Source organism: Schistosoma haematobium, chromosome 2, assembly GCF_000699445.3.
Source record: "Schistosoma haematobium chromosome 2, whole genome shotgun sequence".
NCBI classification, from domain to species: domain Eukaryota; kingdom Metazoa; phylum Platyhelminthes; class Trematoda; order Strigeidida; family Schistosomatidae; genus Schistosoma; species Schistosoma haematobium.
Genome location: NC_067197.1, coordinates 7,225,260 through 7,243,657, shown reverse-complemented (window position 1 = coordinate 7,243,657; position 18,398 = coordinate 7,225,260). Strand labels below are relative to the sequence as shown.

At 39.0% G+C, this 18,398-nt stretch overlaps 1 protein-coding gene across 3 annotated transcripts; it reads left to right on the top strand.

Annotated features, from left to right (window-relative positions):
* Nucleotides 1-1,296: 1,296 nt before the first annotated feature.
* Nucleotides 1,297-18,360, top strand: ADCK4_1 (putative aarF domain-containing protein kinase 4; the record flags this gene model as incomplete). 3 transcript variants are annotated; one of them, XM_012937958.3, is made up of 9 exons in its annotated part: nt 1,297-1,862; nt 1,892-1,955; nt 1,985-2,050; nt 2,092-2,217; nt 2,584-2,788; nt 10,300-10,639; nt 13,133-13,240; nt 14,963-15,115; nt 16,884-17,174. In XM_012937958.3, the coding sequence occupies exons 1-9, from the start codon at nt 1,398-1,400 to the stop codon at nt 17,172-17,174; spliced, it is 1,818 nt and encodes a 605-aa protein (XP_012793412.2). In that variant the 5' UTR covers nt 1,297-1,397. The 3 variants fall into 3 exon arrangements, with proteins under 3 accessions (XP_012793412.2, XP_051067370.1, XP_051067369.1); XM_051214223.1 differs by having other exon boundaries at nt 1,896-2,050; nt 16,884-18,360; XM_051214222.1 differs by having other exon boundaries at nt 1,297-10,639; nt 13,133-15,115; nt 16,884-18,360.
* Nucleotides 18,361-18,398: the final 38 nt, after the last annotated feature.

Sequence of the window (18,398 nt, the reverse complement as noted above, 5' to 3'; positions counted from 1 at the left end):
AGACACTTCTTCAGAGAATGAATAACCAAATCAAAATCAATCCAAGTTTTCTTGGATTAATTTAAAAGATAAGTACGAAGTGTAGCTGGAAGATTATATCATCCATTCATATAATGCTAAACAACCATACAAGTGTATGGAAATGGCATTCGCCGAGATGCTCATTTAACTTATTGTCGCAGATTCCACACTTCAGTAGACAGGGATAGTACAAACGATCAGGAAAAGGTAGGCAAAGATGTATCAAAAATGTACATGAAAGAAAATTCACGACTAACTACATATAAATGCATACAAATAAGATTACGATGACGTATATAAGGGTCAGATAAGTTTTCCGTTTTCTACACGGGTTCGTATCTAGTCATGTCAACTAATGAAGCAAGTATGAATGTGAATGAACTTTTTAATGCTCCAGGTTATGCTCCAAGTTATAGATCACTAACGTAAATGATCTATGTCGAGTTAGATGGGAATAGTGTGACCAACAGCTAACTTTAAAGTCACACCCCGCGGTAAGCACATAATGTGGATTACCCTTTTTCGTATCAAGGTACTATGGCTGCTCCGGAGAACGTATAACACAAAGGGTGTTATCACAGAAATGTGAGTAAAAGCAGGTACAAGGGAAAGGTTGCGACCACCACCGCATGGGCCAGTTCATGGTGTGCAGTTAATCGATGCGAGCTTGTTGCCTCTGAATTTGACGAGAAACAGTGGAATATTCGACATTTAGTGACCCGACCACGGGATGGTTTGACATTTTACTGGCCCTGAAAGGTCTTAGTACGGAAACCAATTGTGTTCCAATAAGTCCTGGTTTCCAAAAAGTGATTTGGAGTTTGTCTGTAGTTTACGTCGGTGACAAACCAGAAAATTATCGATTCACTTTATTCACCTTCCAGTTTTAATAGGAGACCTGCTCAGTCTAGCTCTGCTTTGTTGGAATTCGATTCGTAGTTTATGATAATCCTTTCCTAAAGCCTCGCTTTGCACCACTTAACAAGTAACTAGTCGTCTTGATTGTTTCTGTCAGTATTTTGACTACAACATTCACGATACTGTCTGGCATCTGGTTCGGCGGATGTTATCTTGATCTAGTTTGGTGAATGGGAGTGATTGTGGATTCCTTCCAGTTTATTGGTAACTTGTCTCCCGGTTGATCCAGTGATGGAAGTATTATTTATTTATATTCAGGATTATTTTTAATACACAAAATCCAACAAAAGCAGCATTGATAATGAAATTTCGAAAAAAGATTTCCCACTTACGAAGAGGCACGTTTGATAATTTAGACATACATTTTAAATGATTTTCTTCTGTAGATTAACAAGCGGGAGATTCGAAGGTAGAGTTATTGAGCTTCTGGGCCAGTAAATGCGCGAGTTTAATATCAAATGCAACGGAGGCTGAATGACATAAATGGTGTTTTGCGTGGGATTGGGGTGGTAGTGAATGCCACATTGAAGGAGCAAACTCTCAAAGCTTCATGGGCGTGGTCAAAATCTGACTATCGCAACATTCTGACTACTGTATCGAAGTCTCTTTGTAGTAAAATAAGTGATCAGAATCTATCTCAAACTGCCAGTTATATAGCTGGAAGAATATGGCTTCTTAATCAACAGAATTTTATCATTGCTAAGTCACTCATTTTGCCAAAACTCGCAGAGAGCTTTGGGTTCGTTCCAGCAACTAACGTTGGTGATAAAGAGGGCACCTCTAACTCGGGTACTGACATCAAAACCGCTAATGATGCAGAAACGTCACAGCTTAAAAGTCAGAAAAATACAGCTGAATCGAATAAAAGAAAACCACTTCTTCTTCAGGACTACCCGATTCCTTCTCCGCCAACCCTTGATCAAGTAAGTATAATATAAATGTTCACTTCCAGAAAGCGTTCTCCAAAGAAAGACGCGTGCCTTCATCACGTATAGGACGAGTAGCTGGTTTTGGAAGTAAGAACAGGTTTCGGTTTCACTTCCAGATTTGGCATTGAGTCTTGGTGTTGGAGCAGCTACTGAGTGGGCTAAACAGAAAGTTGGATATCCTGGTAAACTTACTTTTTCAAGCATTAATCAACTTATTTTGTAGTTTCTGGTGATTCAGCTGCACCGCCAAATGTGTTTTTGGCTGAGGCTAATCTTGAAAAGATCGTAGACACGTTGTGTCGTATGCGCGGAGCTGCTCTTAAGCTTGGACAAATGTTAAGTATCCAAGGTCAGTTGATTCTCTTCGGGGACTAAGAAATCGCTTTGTTGTCGATTTTGCCGGTTCCATGGAATCCAAATTTTTCCCCTGCTTGTCAGTCCGTCAGAATTTATAGCAAACTATATCTTGGTTGAGTAATAAGTTTAGACCCCTTCCATATTAGCGCTGTACTAGCGGTCAGGTTGTTTCGGATCCTCACAAAATATGTAGCTCATGGACTAGTGTGTTATTAAGCATTTGTTTAGTTATTTGCATGATTTCGAGTTATGTGTCACTGTTTTCGCGTCAAATTTCTTTTACCTCAGGTGTTTTTTGTAAAGCGTCAAATATGGTCTTTAGTAGATTCTTTTTCTATTTTTTCCTGTCCTTGACTAGATGAAAGTTTTGTCAGTCCCCAGGTCCAAAAGATATTTGAACGTGTAAGACAGGCAGCAGATTTCATGCCAGCTAAACAAATGAGAAAAGTCCTAACATCAGAACTAGGTGAAAATTGGACTGAACATGTCAATGACTTTGAAGAGAAGCCGTTTGCTGCAGCAAGTATCGGTCAGGTTCACAGGGCAACACTTAAAGATGGAAGGTTAGTTTTATATTAACCCTATAATTGTCACAATAATTGTGTTACTGTTGGATTACTGAAAAGCAATCAGTCGACAGAAACTGACGTTAGTGGCAGGTACTTTTGAGTTTACTGATATGAGTATCTTTAGCACAGCAACATCTTCATACCCCTTGAAATAAGTCATAAGAAACTTTGTTACATACACCCCGTCAATAATTGTTAGACTTCTAAGCATACACTTTTCCTCGTGGTATATATCTAACTGTTTTGAATTGTTATCTTTTGAATTCTATATTAATACCTGCTTTACTGTCAAACAGTATTGTATATTAAGAGTAGTTCTTGACATTTAATGAAACCCAGTTATGTATATAGATATATATTTATATAGACACATAACATTGGTACAAGGAGGCACCAAATAGATATGCGCCACATAAATCATTCGATTTGTGTGGGCTATGATATTGCCCGGGTGCCCAAACCGAAACAGGTGAAACCAAGTTAAAATAAATCACCTAGTCTCAGTGTTAACAAACAGTGTACGGTGTTTATTTATTTATATTTGAACACATGTTGGTACGAGAGAACACCGAATACATATGCCCTACTCCTGACCGTAGCTGCTTCCTTGACGTGGTAGTCGGGCTTGCCTATCGTGATGACCCAACCGAGCTGTATTGGCTGGAACATATGTTCCTGTAGGTTCTACCATGCCAGGCAGGTCGATTAAAGAACAGTAAGACTAAAAGCAGCAACTCAAGGTTTGTGGGAGAAGTCGTACTGCTGACTTTAGAGGGGTGTGACAGCAGTAAGGTGTTTCTCTCCGACAACCAGCATCTGCAGCGATGCTGCCTTTTCATAAGGAAGGAGGGGGTTGGAAAAGGTCGGCCCTAAAAATGTCACGCCTCATGTTACCTCAAATTTCCGTCTCCAGCGGTAAGGCCCTTTGAAGAACAGAGCTAACACGTCAAAAACTTCCCACAAAAAGGCCGTACGCGACCGGCCACAAGAAGTTGTTCTTTGGGCTCTGCGGTGACACTCCCAGGTCGTTAAGACCAACACTAATCCGACTTCCTTTTCAGGTTCCTCAAGAAGTACCTTTCCACAGTGTGGGCAGCCGAGAAGTGATATCAGCCCACATACCCGTAACAACACACGAGACCAAGTTGGCCACATTCAAATCCCTCCTACACCTCCAAATAAATCTCTTATCTCCACAACTAACCCTTCTCACGTCCCTCTATCACCTCGCATCGCTAGTGCAAACGATTCGAATACGCGGGATGCTATTCTTGGTCTCCTGAAACCACTCTCTAAACTACGTGTAGGAGCTTTTAACGTCCGAACACTGTGCCACCGACTGTCCCGACGTGCGATGTTCAATGGCATAGGAGTAGGTTGGAAGGAAGCTAGGGGCGACCAGACTAAAACATGGCACAAATCCATGAAGTCACTGACAAGTGGTCTGAGCCATGTTGTTAGGTGTAGACTACCTGGTTGGGATCGGCGAGACGATGGTAACCGGTGATGAGAGACCTTGAATGACATGGCTTGAAATCTTTTGCAATGGCGCAGGTGCATCCACTCTTTGTGTTCTCCCAGATTCTAATCTTCTGAGTTCTTCATTTCCCTTTTTTTCTCTTTCCAAATTTATTTCACTGAATTATACTCCTTGAATAACATCTTCAAACCCTAATGTTTCCGACTACTACCTATACTCTTACTACTTTTACCACTATGGGATTTGAGTCGACAATTGTATATGTGTGCTAATGTGGTATGGCAACTCGAACTGATGTACGTACGAAGTTCTACATTGTTACTGACTGACTAACTGACTGCGCCACACAATACCAACAAGGTTGTGAAGAAATAATGTATGGTACATGTAATCAGAAGGACAAAATCTAACAGAAATTAATGTACGGGAGTGAAGTAATAATAATGAGAAACAGTTCATTTAAGAAAAATACAACAAGAAAGAATTCTTTGGGTTAAAGAAAATGCATCCATTTTTATGAAGAAAGTTTAAGTAGGATCGCCACTGGCTTTTATTCTGAGCCATGTCTGATAACGTCTCTAGCCACTGCGTTACACCATCTCTCGGACTCCAACCGCGGAGTTGTGAAGGACCAACAGAAGCCAGTACCGTGCAGCATTCTTTCACACCACGATACCATGTCATACACTGAGCAGCTCTCTTTTTCCAAACGGTCCCATTGTCGGCAAATAACTCACGACATGGAATTCTCTGGGACGGCATTGGTAGAACATGTCTAAGCCACCGAAGTCGATGTTTCAAGATAATGACACCAATTGAATAATTGTCGCAGCGCCGGAATACACGATGCCGAACCTCTGTATTACTAACATGGTGTTGCGATTGGATGTCAGCTATCCTTCGGAGACAACAATGATCGAACACAGAGGGTCGTCTAACGTCCTCAACTCGGAGAGGCCAGGTTTCACAAGCGTAGAGCAAAACTGCTCCCACCGACGCATTATAGGGCCGACCTTTTACAGCCAGACTGACATCACGAAGGCGCCAAAGTTGGCCCAGATTGGTATAAGCCGCTCTGGCTTTCACTATACGTGCATTGATCTTATCACTCACGCCACCACCAGCACTTATGTAGCCACCTAGATACACGAACTTCTCGACTACTTCTATCTGCTCACCATCCAGGGTGAGTACGGGATTAGAATCCTGCCAGTTTTGTAGAAGTACTTTGCACCTCGAAGGTGCAAAGCATATACCGTACTTACGGACACTGATTGCCAACTAATTAAGTGTGGATTGCATGCCTGGGGCATTATCGCACAGTAAGACAATATCATCCGCATACTCAAGGTTGAAAAGTCTTTCTACAGGCAACAGATCCACACCACCATTACTTGCATCCATCAGAACTATTTCCAGAATGTCATGTATGGCAAAGTTGATGATAAGTGCTGCATTTGGGCAACTCTACTGCTTGTATGCAACAGTGGAGAGAGGTGGTTGTTTGCCTCCACTCTACCTAACGTGTTAGTAAATAGGGCTATCAAGATGTCAATAAAATTCTCAGGCATACACCCTTCTTCAACAGGCAACCCCAGATAGCAGTCCCGTCCAACGAATCGAAGGCGGCGCTAATGTCAAGAGACACTGCGATTATTGGCCTTTGATAAGTATGACGGTGTTCTAACATTTGGCGGAGGGTGAAGATATGATCAATACATCCTCGACCAGAACGGAACCCAGCCTGCTCGTTGCAAGTCAATCTTTCTCGGGTTTTGAACAATTTACGAAGTATTACGAAAGCCAATAGTTTGGACGCTATCGAAAGTAGACTTATCCCCCGATAGTTCCTGCATAGGTGACATGAACCTTTTTTAAAGATAGGGACGATTATCGACTCTTTCTATGATGCTGGTACACTCTCTAGCTCCCAGACCTTTGTAAACAACGCAGTTATTTCCTTCACGAGAAGGCCGCCATCATCTTTAAAAAGGACTGGGGATAAGTCATATGGACCCGGTGATTTGTAGCACTTCATGAGTTGGAGTTCCGTGCGGACTCCTACCTCGTTAGGTGGATCAGTCGTCACGGGCTTTGGAAGGGACGAGTATACGGTACGGCAGTTCGTTCTGTTCTACTGTACGGCTGTGAAACGTGGCAACTAATAGTAGAAGATAATCATAAGCTACTAGTATCTGACCACAGATGTCTTAGAAATATCTCTCGTATCTTCTGGGATCACCGGATACGTAATAGTGATGTTAGACGCGGGGTATTAGGGACTGATGATAAATCAGTTGGTGAGGTTGTAAATCTTCGCTAACTGAAATGGTTGGGCCACATATTACGTATGCCCAACCACCGATTGCCATGGCGCACAATGCTGACTAGTGCTGGATATGGTTGAAAGAGAGTGAGGGGCGGCCAAACCAAAACGTGACATCAGTGCTTGAAGTCGCTAACTTCTGGTCTGAGCGATGTTGGTAGATGCGAATTATTTTGTTGGGGTCCTCATGACTCGTACCCGGTGGTTAGAGACTGGGTGACATGGCTCAGAATCGATCACAAAAGGTGTATACACTCTTTATCTTCCCTTAAAATATGAGATTAAAATCGCTTCATATCTTTCTTTCTACCAACTTATTCTTCCTATACTATATCTTTATATGCAATCTTTTATATATTACCACCAATGAATTAACCACTTCTATGAATCCGGTGCTCATCTTGCTATGCTAATAAGGTATGGCAAATTGAACTGATGCATATATGTGCCTGGTCCTACGTTGTAGCTGACTGGCTGACTAGCAATGGAAGGCAGGAAAGTCTAACTGATGCCGCCGGGACAGCAGACCAGTTGGACTGCTCCTCGAGAAACTGCCCACCGTCATAGACCTCGGTGAATGTTAGTGATTAGCATCCCATCGTCTTCGCAGCTAGTTTCACTCACACCAAAATTCGTGCTGCAGGTGACTCGGATGAGTTGAAAGGGCTTCCGTCAGTAAACAGGTGTAGCTGCTGCCTCCAACTCGTTGACACACTCCGACCACCAGACTTCTCACAATTCCATCGCACAACAATCTTCGTTTATGGTCAAACTCGCGATCACCCGGAGTAAACATACTGGCTTCAGTAAGTTGTAAGGAGCCTATAAAAACCCAGTGCTTGTAAGCGGGAAGTTTTGTGAAGCCGTGAGCTAATTTACTCGCCATTTTCACGACGTCATGCAATTGCAAATAATGCTCACTTATGCTTTTTGCCGGACTGGTAGCTATCCTTGAATCTAGATCGGTTCTACATTTATTTGAAACATAAGTTGCAACCAATTCGCTGACATCGATCTGTTTAGGAGGATGAATTTGTTAGCCACTGAAACATAAGGTAAGATTAGCGCAAAAAAGGGCATGATCAGAGTCCAGATAGGTACCCCAAAAGGAGCGGCAGTCTTGTACACAACCACGCTAACGGTAGCTGATCGTGATGTTACCACTCTGAGTCCAGGCTTAGGATGCAGAGAGAGGGCGCAAGGTGGCACATCGGTGATAACTGTACCGGTAGTTAGTGCTAGCCAGAAACAGGTTGTGGTCTGTGCACAGTTGCTGTAGACGGTCACCGTTATCTGACCTGCGGACAACAAGTCCCCATCGACCACCTAAACGACTCTCTTCTGTACCTAGACGCCTGACCTGAGCACTCAAGTCTCCGGCTGGTACTACAATATCTGTCGAACACACTCTCTGTAGAACTTTTAACTGGTGGTAAAGCTCATCTTTGATCGCATCCGGGTTGCAACCTGTAGGGGCATAGGCGGAGATGACGAAAAGACATCGTACGGTGTAAAAGCCACGGAGATAGTAATTATAAAAACGCCCAAATCGTTATTTCAAGATCATAACCCCTATCATCACTGCTCTCGAATACCGATAAGTAAACCTGGATACTCGTTATGTATTGTTGGAATGTGTCCCGTATTAACCAATCTTATTAAAAAACGCTAACCAGAAATCCAGTTTGTATTTGGCTTATATTACCCCCACAGTTGGCCTGAGTAAAATATACGGAACTAAACGGAGAATTTACGTTTCATGGTTCATTCATCATCTTTCACAATGGAGTTCGATAGAGACCACTAAACGTTCGTTCCTCTCTAAATGGGTGTTGTTTAGGGACTGATCTGTGTCAATGCTTAAACTAATGATTTTATTTGTTTATTTGTTTAAAAGCAAATATCGGCATAGAGGAATAGCAAAATATATACTCCACTCAAATAGGAAATGAGATTGTGGAAATATAGAGAAAAGGAGGTGAGTATGGTAAGAAAATGAACAAAAACGAATAAAAATAGGTGGATGAGTTTTAAAAAATGTAACGGGAGAAGCAGTTCAGTTAAAAATGTGATCAGAAGGGATTCTTCCAGTTAACAAAGCTCCTCTCACTTGTATGAAGAAAGTAAAAGAAAATTACAGTAGGACCGCCACTGCTTCCTATTCAGAACCATGTCTGATACTATTTCAAGCCAATGTTACACTATTTTTAGGGAGTGTCAACCTTTTTACTTATCCTAGAATTCTCATCACCCCCGGTGTATTGGTTTTTGACGAAATCTTGACATGGATTCGAAAAGTTTGGCTAACCTTTTCCTGCTTGAATCACTTGTAGTGTAGGCGAGATGTCCATATGCCGATCAAAGGGTGGATATACTGCTCAACAGTTTGCTGCATTACTCCATAGCTAGGAAACATGGTTTATGAAAGTTAAAGTGCGTAGACTGCAGGTCTTTTTAAAACACAACTCGAGTATCTTGGAACGACCAAGGGAGCAATCCTGTGCTTAGGCATATAGCATTAAGCAAATATGGCAAGTTAATTAGTGAGATTTCGGAAAAAGTATCTCATGTGCATAACTACTGCCTACCCTGATGCGCGTTGTTGACTGGTTTCGGAGTAAACTAATTAAAAGCTAGGAGTTACCAAACCAAACTTAGCATCAGCCATTTTTGGTTGATATGGATTATCTGGTTGAAGTTTATGTAATAACCGTGTTCAGTGATTAGTGACGTGTGACATGGCTCAAAACCAATCACAGTAGCATAAGTGTATTGGCGCACTTTTAATTTTCCTCCCAGTCTTGAATTATGTTTTTCCTCTATGCATACTTTTCAACTGTCTTTCCGAACTATATTTAAAGTGTTCAATTTTTCCAATTAATGTCTCTAAAACATTATTTTATTTTGCAGTATGTCTTATACTCATCCCATCGTGCTGATGTGGTATGGAAACTTGGGTTATTGTATTTTTGTTCTAGGTTCCATGTTGATAATGACTGACTACTAGATGTGAACAGTCCTTTGGAGATAATTATAATTTAACTTAGAAAGTCATAGAACATCCTCAGCTTGATGTAGCTAAACATTGCAAGCGTGTAATAGAATTGATTTCACAGTCGTGTTGTGTACTTAACATTTTACAGTTAGACCAACATCACAATGGTAGCAAAGGTGGTAGTAAAAGAAAGGTTGACTAGTATGTAAAAAAAACTGAAGCTGTGATGATTACTGTCTCATGCTTTAATTTATCCCCACAGGTCCTCTACTCAGACGTACGCGACTAATTTAGGAGAAAGGCTTTTTGATTCGTCCAGATAAATACTTTGCTACCACCAATGTAGTTTCGTGTCAAAGATCCACTATTAATATAGCAAAAATCTAGTACTTGTAAAATGGTTTGTAAGATTCCTTTAATAAATGTCACATTCTATCTTCGTACTATTTTGCAAAATTCTAATGTGTAAATTCCTGGAATTTCAAGTAAGGTAGTTGTTTTGATTAATTGAGTAGTAGTATCATCTCTAATGTATATCGAAAAATTATTAGCTAACTGTCAGTGTGTTACTGATTAATTTTCTTCATAGCACTAAAATATGTTTATTTCGACATGTTCAAAGTCATTTTGCGTACGTTTTATTTCCATTTCACCTGCGAATAAGAATTCCTAACCCTTATGCTATTGTCTCTTTTTTTCAAAAGAATTGTAGCAATCAAAATACAATATCCAGGTATAGCTGATAGCATTGATGCAGATATCAATAATTTGACATCACTTTTAAATCGTTTTAATATCTTCCCACGTGGTTTATTCGCTGACAAAGCAATTGAAGTAGCTAGAAAAGAATTAAGAGCGGAGTGTGATTATCTGCTTGAAGCGGTTTATAGTAAACGTTTCGCTCAGTTATTAGAGGGTGATCCTGTTTTTCAAGTTCCACAAGTAATTGATGAACTAACAACTAGTCGTGTATTAACCACAGAATATATGAATGGATTAGTGTTAGATGATTGTATTAGTCTTCCGCAAAATGTGAGAAATTGGGTAAGTATGTTGTCTCATAAATCCTTATTTTCCACTGTGTATAGTAATTGTTATTAGGGTATACGTAAATGTGTTATAGAAACGATGATATTATTTCAGCGTTTGATGTTTACGTTTAATATGCATATTGTACTGAGCAGTGGATCAGAGATCAGGGTTCTGATTTAACCGTTAAGTTGCAGGTTCGAACCCAGGATCACCTTTATTTTATTTTAACACATAGATATTGGTCCAAGGAGGCACCAAATACATATGCGCCACACAAATCTCATTCGATATGTGTGAGGGCTGTGATACTGCCTGGGTGCCCAAACCGAAGCAGGTGGTTTTCTTAGGGGGCCACACCCCGAGCCTTCGACCTGAAGGTCTGATCCACAAGGCAGTGGAGCATCGTGAGGAGATGCAGTCCCATGGAAGCCGGTGACCAACAACTGGTTCATACGGCATTTGTTCCTTCAGGATACTGGAGCCCATGTGCACCATTGGTTTGGAATCCGGTTAAATCGCCGGACATTCGCTTTTCGTAAACAACGCCCCCGCCACGGGAAGGCAGTGAGTAGGACTTCCCTGGCAGAGGCTATATACGCCTGGCCATGTGAGAGCATTTCGAGAGAGAGATTGGACTCTCCCCACTCTCGGTCGTACCAGGGCATTTACTTTTACTAATTCACTGATATCCATGGGTTGTGTGGCGCTTACTAATTTCAACTGTAGAGAAATGGCGGCAGTCACGCTCTCTATGAACTGCAATGCCAGCAACTGTGCTTCTGGCTCCTCATCCGAATTCGGCAGTGCACGACGCAACAAACTGGTTAACTCCACTGCCAACACCAGCGGGTCATCATCGATCGACAACTTTGCCAGCCGGAACTTCTGAGGCGCCTCCCCCTTATCTACCGGGCTGTTGAACTCTGCGGTCAACCGCTCTGTGACCACCTCCCATGTCGTATTTCCGCCAGCACTCTCCAGGCTGTCATATACAGCCTTCGCCCTGCCTCTCAGAAGTGTCCCCAGCACCACAGTATTCGCCTTGGGCTCCTTCACACCCATCGGCGCTGCGACATCTTCAAACTCCCTCGGTCATGGAATCTTCATCCTGAGTAGCGGCAGAGGTACCAATCGTAGTGAAAGAAGACTTGGTGGGGATAACCAATTTATTATTTCATGCGAAACCACAAAGTGGTTTAGTAAAATGTGAAAATCATACATTAAGTGCATCATTTGCATATCTTCTCTGAATTGTTTCTTATAAAGTTCATAGTTCCTTCATTCATGTTGTTATCTTGATTGCCTTCAGTTTCCTTCTCCCTTCATTTCAATTTTCTGCTCATAGACATTCCGATTCCGACTTGTGCTGCATACTACTTATATGTATCAACATAAGTAGCATACAACGCAGTATATGCATCTTCGCAATTTCAGCTGATTTTCATTTATGCTGTCCTGTGTGTCTGATTTGTAGTTCAACATATTGAACATATTTTAACTAGAGATTAACTTTACTTGAATAATTATTAAATTCATAGTTTCCTGTCTTATATTGGATTGACTGTTTCCAATTTCCGTAATCCCGTTTTATTTCAATAGCAGCACATATCTGTTTAGATCAGAAGTGAATATATTTGGTGCATGACCCAGTCATTTTAACTAGTACAGATTCTCAACCTTACTGATTAAATTAGTTTCCTTTACCAAAGCTTTACGCCTAACTTCAATAATCTATACTTTTATTGACCTTTAACATAGATTTTTATAATCTGTTTCTCACTAGTGCGTCATCAAAATAAAAACCGAAATTATTCTGTAGTTGTTAGTGGTGGCTCAGCATAATCAATAGTAGTACCATACGTTTGAGTAAGGACTTTTAAATCGAAATTTAAATTTTATTAGTTCTTACAAATATGAGGAGTATGGATTCCTAAAAAACTCAGGCTCACGTTAAGTTAATCAGCAGCTAGGAACATTGTGTTAAGTATTTTGTGTTGTGACTCTCCCTACTCTGCAAAGTCAACTATATCATAATATGTGACTAGAATGACAATAATGGAACTCATTTCAATATATGAAAATGTATGTGTTTCACTGTCAAGCTTGTCGATATAACAAATATATAAACTTTAAAATTGTAGTGGTCAGTCATAAACACTGTACAACCCTCCTATGCATCGGTTCAAGTTACTACACTAATATCAGCATAGCCAACTAGTCTATGTGGCTCGTCATAGCGTGCACTATGTTGAAACAGGGTTTCATGTCGACTACCTCCAGCCGCCACCCTACGTACTAACTTTCGTACATGTACTTTTAATTTCAGTATACTTTTGAAGTATATTTACAAAGTGAGTTAGTAATTAATTACAAATTATGTGACTTCGATAAGTACTTAAGATTGTGGCTCTTATATTCATTTCTACACAATTAATTTGGATAAACGTTTTTGTTTACTCATAAGTAGTCAGTTTATAGGTCTCAGTTTTTTATTTGCCTTTTCAGATTGGTGAACAATTATTGAGATTGTGTTTGAAAGAGTTATTTGTATTTCATGTGATGCAAACTGATCCAAACTGGTCGAATTTCTTGTACAATCCTCAAACAGGCAAAGTAAGCTCATGTTCTTGAACTATAGGTTGTTTTTCGTATTCTGCGCTTCTGTGGGTTGCTAAATTTTGCTATGTTCTTATGTTATCAAATTATTGCCCGAGTCACCTATTGTGTCGATAGGTTACTGTATTTACGCTATGAATACTACTTGATCCAACAGAAACCTTTATTTACCAAATCTATTCTGTTGTTTGTAACGACTTTCAAGTATTATCAACCTTTTATGTCCCTTAACCCCCAGTCTATGGTTCCTGGTACATTCTGTTTATCGTCTCTATTTGGTAGATTTGTTCCTAAACCAACATTTCAGATGTGCTGATATTTGTCATTCTGCAGCTCATCATGAAGAAACTGCATTTAATTCCGGCGAAACTTCTGTAACCCATTATCTTCGATCTTCCAGGTTTGTTTTCCTATTAGTCTGTCTACTGAAGATCTCGATCATGTGATTATGATTATTTCATCAGAAACTTCCTAAAGTAAACTTCATTTGGGCAATGTTTCAGGTGTACTTTTTCTATCTAAATCCATCTCGAAATCAATACTTTTCGTTATTTGAAGCTTCATAATTGATCCCCATTATAGTCGATCTTTATTATTTTGTGTTAGTGCGTATAAATAGTGACCTGTGTTGTGACTTATCTGCGTTTCTAATAAGACCATCCAATAGACAGTTGATAGATGACTATCGTCATGATTTCATTACAGATATAAACAATCTATCCTTGATTCTGGTGGTATTACACGTTTATGTTTATTTGTTCTTTAGATTAAACCAACATATACTATAATTGTAACGAGTTTTCTGATCGATTTTATTCGTATAATTAAATGGTTGTATGTTAGGTCTTAGGCACTGCGTTAATTATTCGTGGCCATAATGATACTATTCAGCTGTCGAAAGTTGAGATATATGTAGTGGATAACAGTTCGTAAACTCGAGCCATTAGTATTAGCGACACGCGTGGAAAAGTCGAAAATAGAGGTGAAGGATTGATAGTAGCGACAGAAAAATGTTTAGGAAGTAAAGGGAAAATGTAACTGTAGGAAAAATAATCTCGAGCACGATTACTTCCTCGTCACCTACCCCGTAGGTTTATGCTTCTTTTGGTAGGAACTTTAAAGCAAACTGGATTAATAGTGAAATGAACGAACTGGAAGAATGAGTACAGAGCCCAAGAGACAACTACATGGAGCCAGCCACACATGGTCTTTTTTCGAGTAGTCTTAAATGAGTTAGCGCCGTACCTATGAATTCTTACCGCTGGTGACTAAAACCCGTGTAGCAAAACAAGGTATGGTGATTTTAGGCCCGACCTTTTCTGAATCCCTCTATTCGTTGTTGAAAGAGCCGTTGCACTACCGTAAAGTCAGAAGTAGGACTTCACCATCAGACCTTAAGTTGCTGCTTTTAGTCTTATCAGTTTTTAACCGACTTGTCATTGTAGGATTTAGAGGAACACATCTTCCAGCTAATACATTTGAATTGGGTCATCATGATAAGAAATCCCAACCATCATGTCAAAGTGTCAGTCTCGGCCAGGTGATAAAGTAAATGCGAAATCGTGGCTAGAAGTCCAGTTTACAAATCACTTACTTGCAATTTTTCATCCTGATTTTCTTCTGAAGTTGTACTAAGGCTTTCGAAAATTCATTTATTCATGTCACGTATGATTTTTTGTCTTGAATTATCATTGTTATTTTTAAATATTTGTTCTGTAGATTGTTTTATTGGATTTTGGAGCTTCTAGAGAATACGATAAATCCTTTGTCGACACATATATTCGTCTAATTCATGCTTCAGCGGAACATGATGAAGAAACTATACTTAAACTATCGAAAGATTTAGGCTTTTTGACTGGTTACGAAACAAAAGTAATTTTATAGTTTGTTTTTACTGTTGTTTTTCCAATTATATCCTCCAAAATGTTTTTTTTTCTATCCGATTACACAAACATATCATTTAGATGTCAGCAGTTTATTTGATCTTTTGACAGTGATATTTTACCATCAGTGTGTATTTCTCACTTTTGAAGGGAGTAATTCTTCTTTTTGTATGATATACAATCATTTAAATGACTGAAAATCTTTTAGAAGTGGAGCGTTTGGATGATGTTCAAATTTCTTACAATTAGTCGGGATAGTTATATGTTTCCCTACGATCTCTTCTGGTTGTTCTCTTTTACCTGATATATTCTAGATCATGCATTATTTATGTTGGGTATTTTTTACTACCACTGATATATTATTACTTTTGGTATTCATCTTGATAAGTTCACTTGACTATGCTGATATGATGTGGTGACTTGAACTAATGAAGATATCTGGCAGATTCCATGTTCCTTCTGTCTAATTGACTTATCTGTGCAAAGTAGCAATATTCTTAAACATTAAAGGGAGAATAATTTATCAAGAACAGGCTTGCCATAAATTGGTACTTAGGGCTTAAAGGGACATCAGAGAATAAATGTATCTGTGATACCCTAACACATTTCAAACTGAATTGTCTAGCATCTCCTCTCCAATGTGTGCACTGCACAAACTTACATTTCTTCACGTGATTCAACTTCGAAGTACAATTCGATGTTCTGTTGTGGATTTCTGAACACTTCTGGTACATCATCAGCTAAAATCTAACAAATGTTGTTTAAGCGGTCGTTTTACCGTGATATATTCAATTGTAGCTTGTAAACTCAATAACTAATTTATGTTGTTTAATTAATAATTTCGTATTTATTTACGGTAGCCCTATATTCAGTCTGACTGTTTGTATAATTTTGTACCTGACATTGTTAAATCTAACTCAAAGTGTAAACCAATGTCTATTCATTGTAATTTTATTTTATCTCTTAAGGAAATATAGTAGGATAAACATTAGAAGGCAGGAAATCAACTCTTCATTGATTGGGATTTTTTTCTTCTAGTCTTTCTATATGCATATACCTTGTCTTTGTGTTCGTGTTTTCGGTATTCTGGATGAGCTGATATCAAGCCCACTTGATGTTTTCTGCCTGTCCGTCTACCAATTAGAGAGTATTTGAACTGTACAGAAATTCATTCTATATTAATTAATGACTTTGGAACTTTATCTTTGATGATAGATGTGTGTAGGTTATTAGTATTTGACTATAAGTGTCTCCACGACTCAATTGAAACGACAAATTGCACGGTGTTAAGATTAAACGTAAGGTTCTAGAAAGAGATGATAAACCCATTGATGAGACTGTAAGCTGTCGATTTGGATGATCTAAATACATCTAACCATTGCCTACACTGACATACAATTCAGGCTATCATAGGAGTGGTTTAAAAAACATTTAATCGACAGCTAGACCATGAAGTGAGGTTAATCAATAAAACCAATGACTGCCTCCGACCGAATCATGTTGAAAGGTATACATTTCCTACTGGGGGATTCGCGTGATAATCATAAACAATGATTGAAGATCTTAGCTGATATATTTGTAAATTGTTCTCAGTGATCCTGACTTATTAATTGTGAATGGTTGACCCTCATTTCATTTATTAACTGATTTTAAATTGAGTAATTTTTTATATAATATTCTACTGGAAATCTATGTAAGATATCATGTTGAATACACTCATTCTTATTTTATTATTCTCGTCTACTTTTAATCAACAGGTTTTACAACAAGCTCATGTGAATGCAGTCAGTATATTGGGTGAAGCATTTGCTTCAGAAGAAAATTTCGATTTTAGTCAACAATCAACAACTAAACGTATCAGTCATTTAATTCCTGTTATGCTTGAGCATAGATTAAGTCCACCACCAGAAGAAAGTTATTCATTACATAGAAAAATGTCTGGTTGTTTTTTGTTATGTAGTAAATTGAAAGCTGTAGTTAATTGTCGTCCATTATTTTATGAAATATGGAATAATTATCAGTTCTCCGATACTAATCCGTCAGATTAAAACTTATATATCTATACAGACATAACTTCTTGTTAATTATCATTTCGATTTGTTTTTAGTCTTTAATTAACAACGAACTACTGTTACTACTTTTACAGTTCGTTTTTATGTTGGTGGATTTTATGAAATAGAAGTATTTTATCACTGTAATTTTTGTTCTCTTGATGTTCGTACGGTTGTGTTTATGCATCGGTGTCGCTTTTGTGTATTTGTTTCTGTTATTTATTTTTTTTAAAAATATAGAATAGATGAAATGTAACTAGAAATGGAGTCCTAGACGCGTGTGTTTTTCCTAGTTGAACACCATCAACTGGATTTATCTGCATTTTCGGCAGCCCCCAAATGCCCTGGTATGATCGTGGGTGGGGAGAGTCCTCTCTCCCTCTCGAATTTCTCTCATATGTTCACGTGTATAAAGTCACTACCAGGGAAGTCCTACTCATTGTCTTCTTTCGGCAAGGGTGTTGCTTATGCAACGAATCAGTGTCATTTAAGGTCCTTTCAATCTGAAGGTAAAAGCGGGCGCTTTTAGTGCGAATATGAGAAATTTAAATTTCCAAAATAAAACTACAAAAATGTGACTTTTACCAAGTGGTTTCTGGGGACTTAGCATCCCCAACAGTTTACAAAATTGAGAGGACGAAAATGAAATAGCTGGTGCTTAAACCGGGTTGGTAGCTACAAAGGATCCACCTTGGGGTGTGGAAAACCCCGATTCCAAATTGATGGTGCATATCGGCTCCAGGGTTCTGGCGTATGGACCTATTTTTGGTTACCGGCTATCATGAGACTAGATCTCCTAACGTTGCTCCACCGCCTAGTGGATTAGACCTATGGGTCAAATGCTCGGGAAGTGGCCACCTAAGGAAACCACTTGGTCCAGTCCTAACACGCGTTGAGTACCTCAGCTCTCGCACTAATTCGATGGTTTTTGTGGTGCATATCTATTTAGATGCCTCTTTCTACAAATATTTGTGTTTAAATAAATAAATATATATATATATATATGAACCTCTGGGATTCGAACCCATCAATTTTCGTTTCAAATGCCTAGCGGGCTATCCACTTACTGATTTCAAATAGTCATTCACTTGTGCAATGAATATGAATTTTAATTCAATTTGGCATGTGTTGTTTTGTTGTTGGATTATTAACAATCGAAAATCTATTATAAATTAAGTTGTTGTTCAATATTATGCTTAATGTTAATTCATAGAGTTTTGT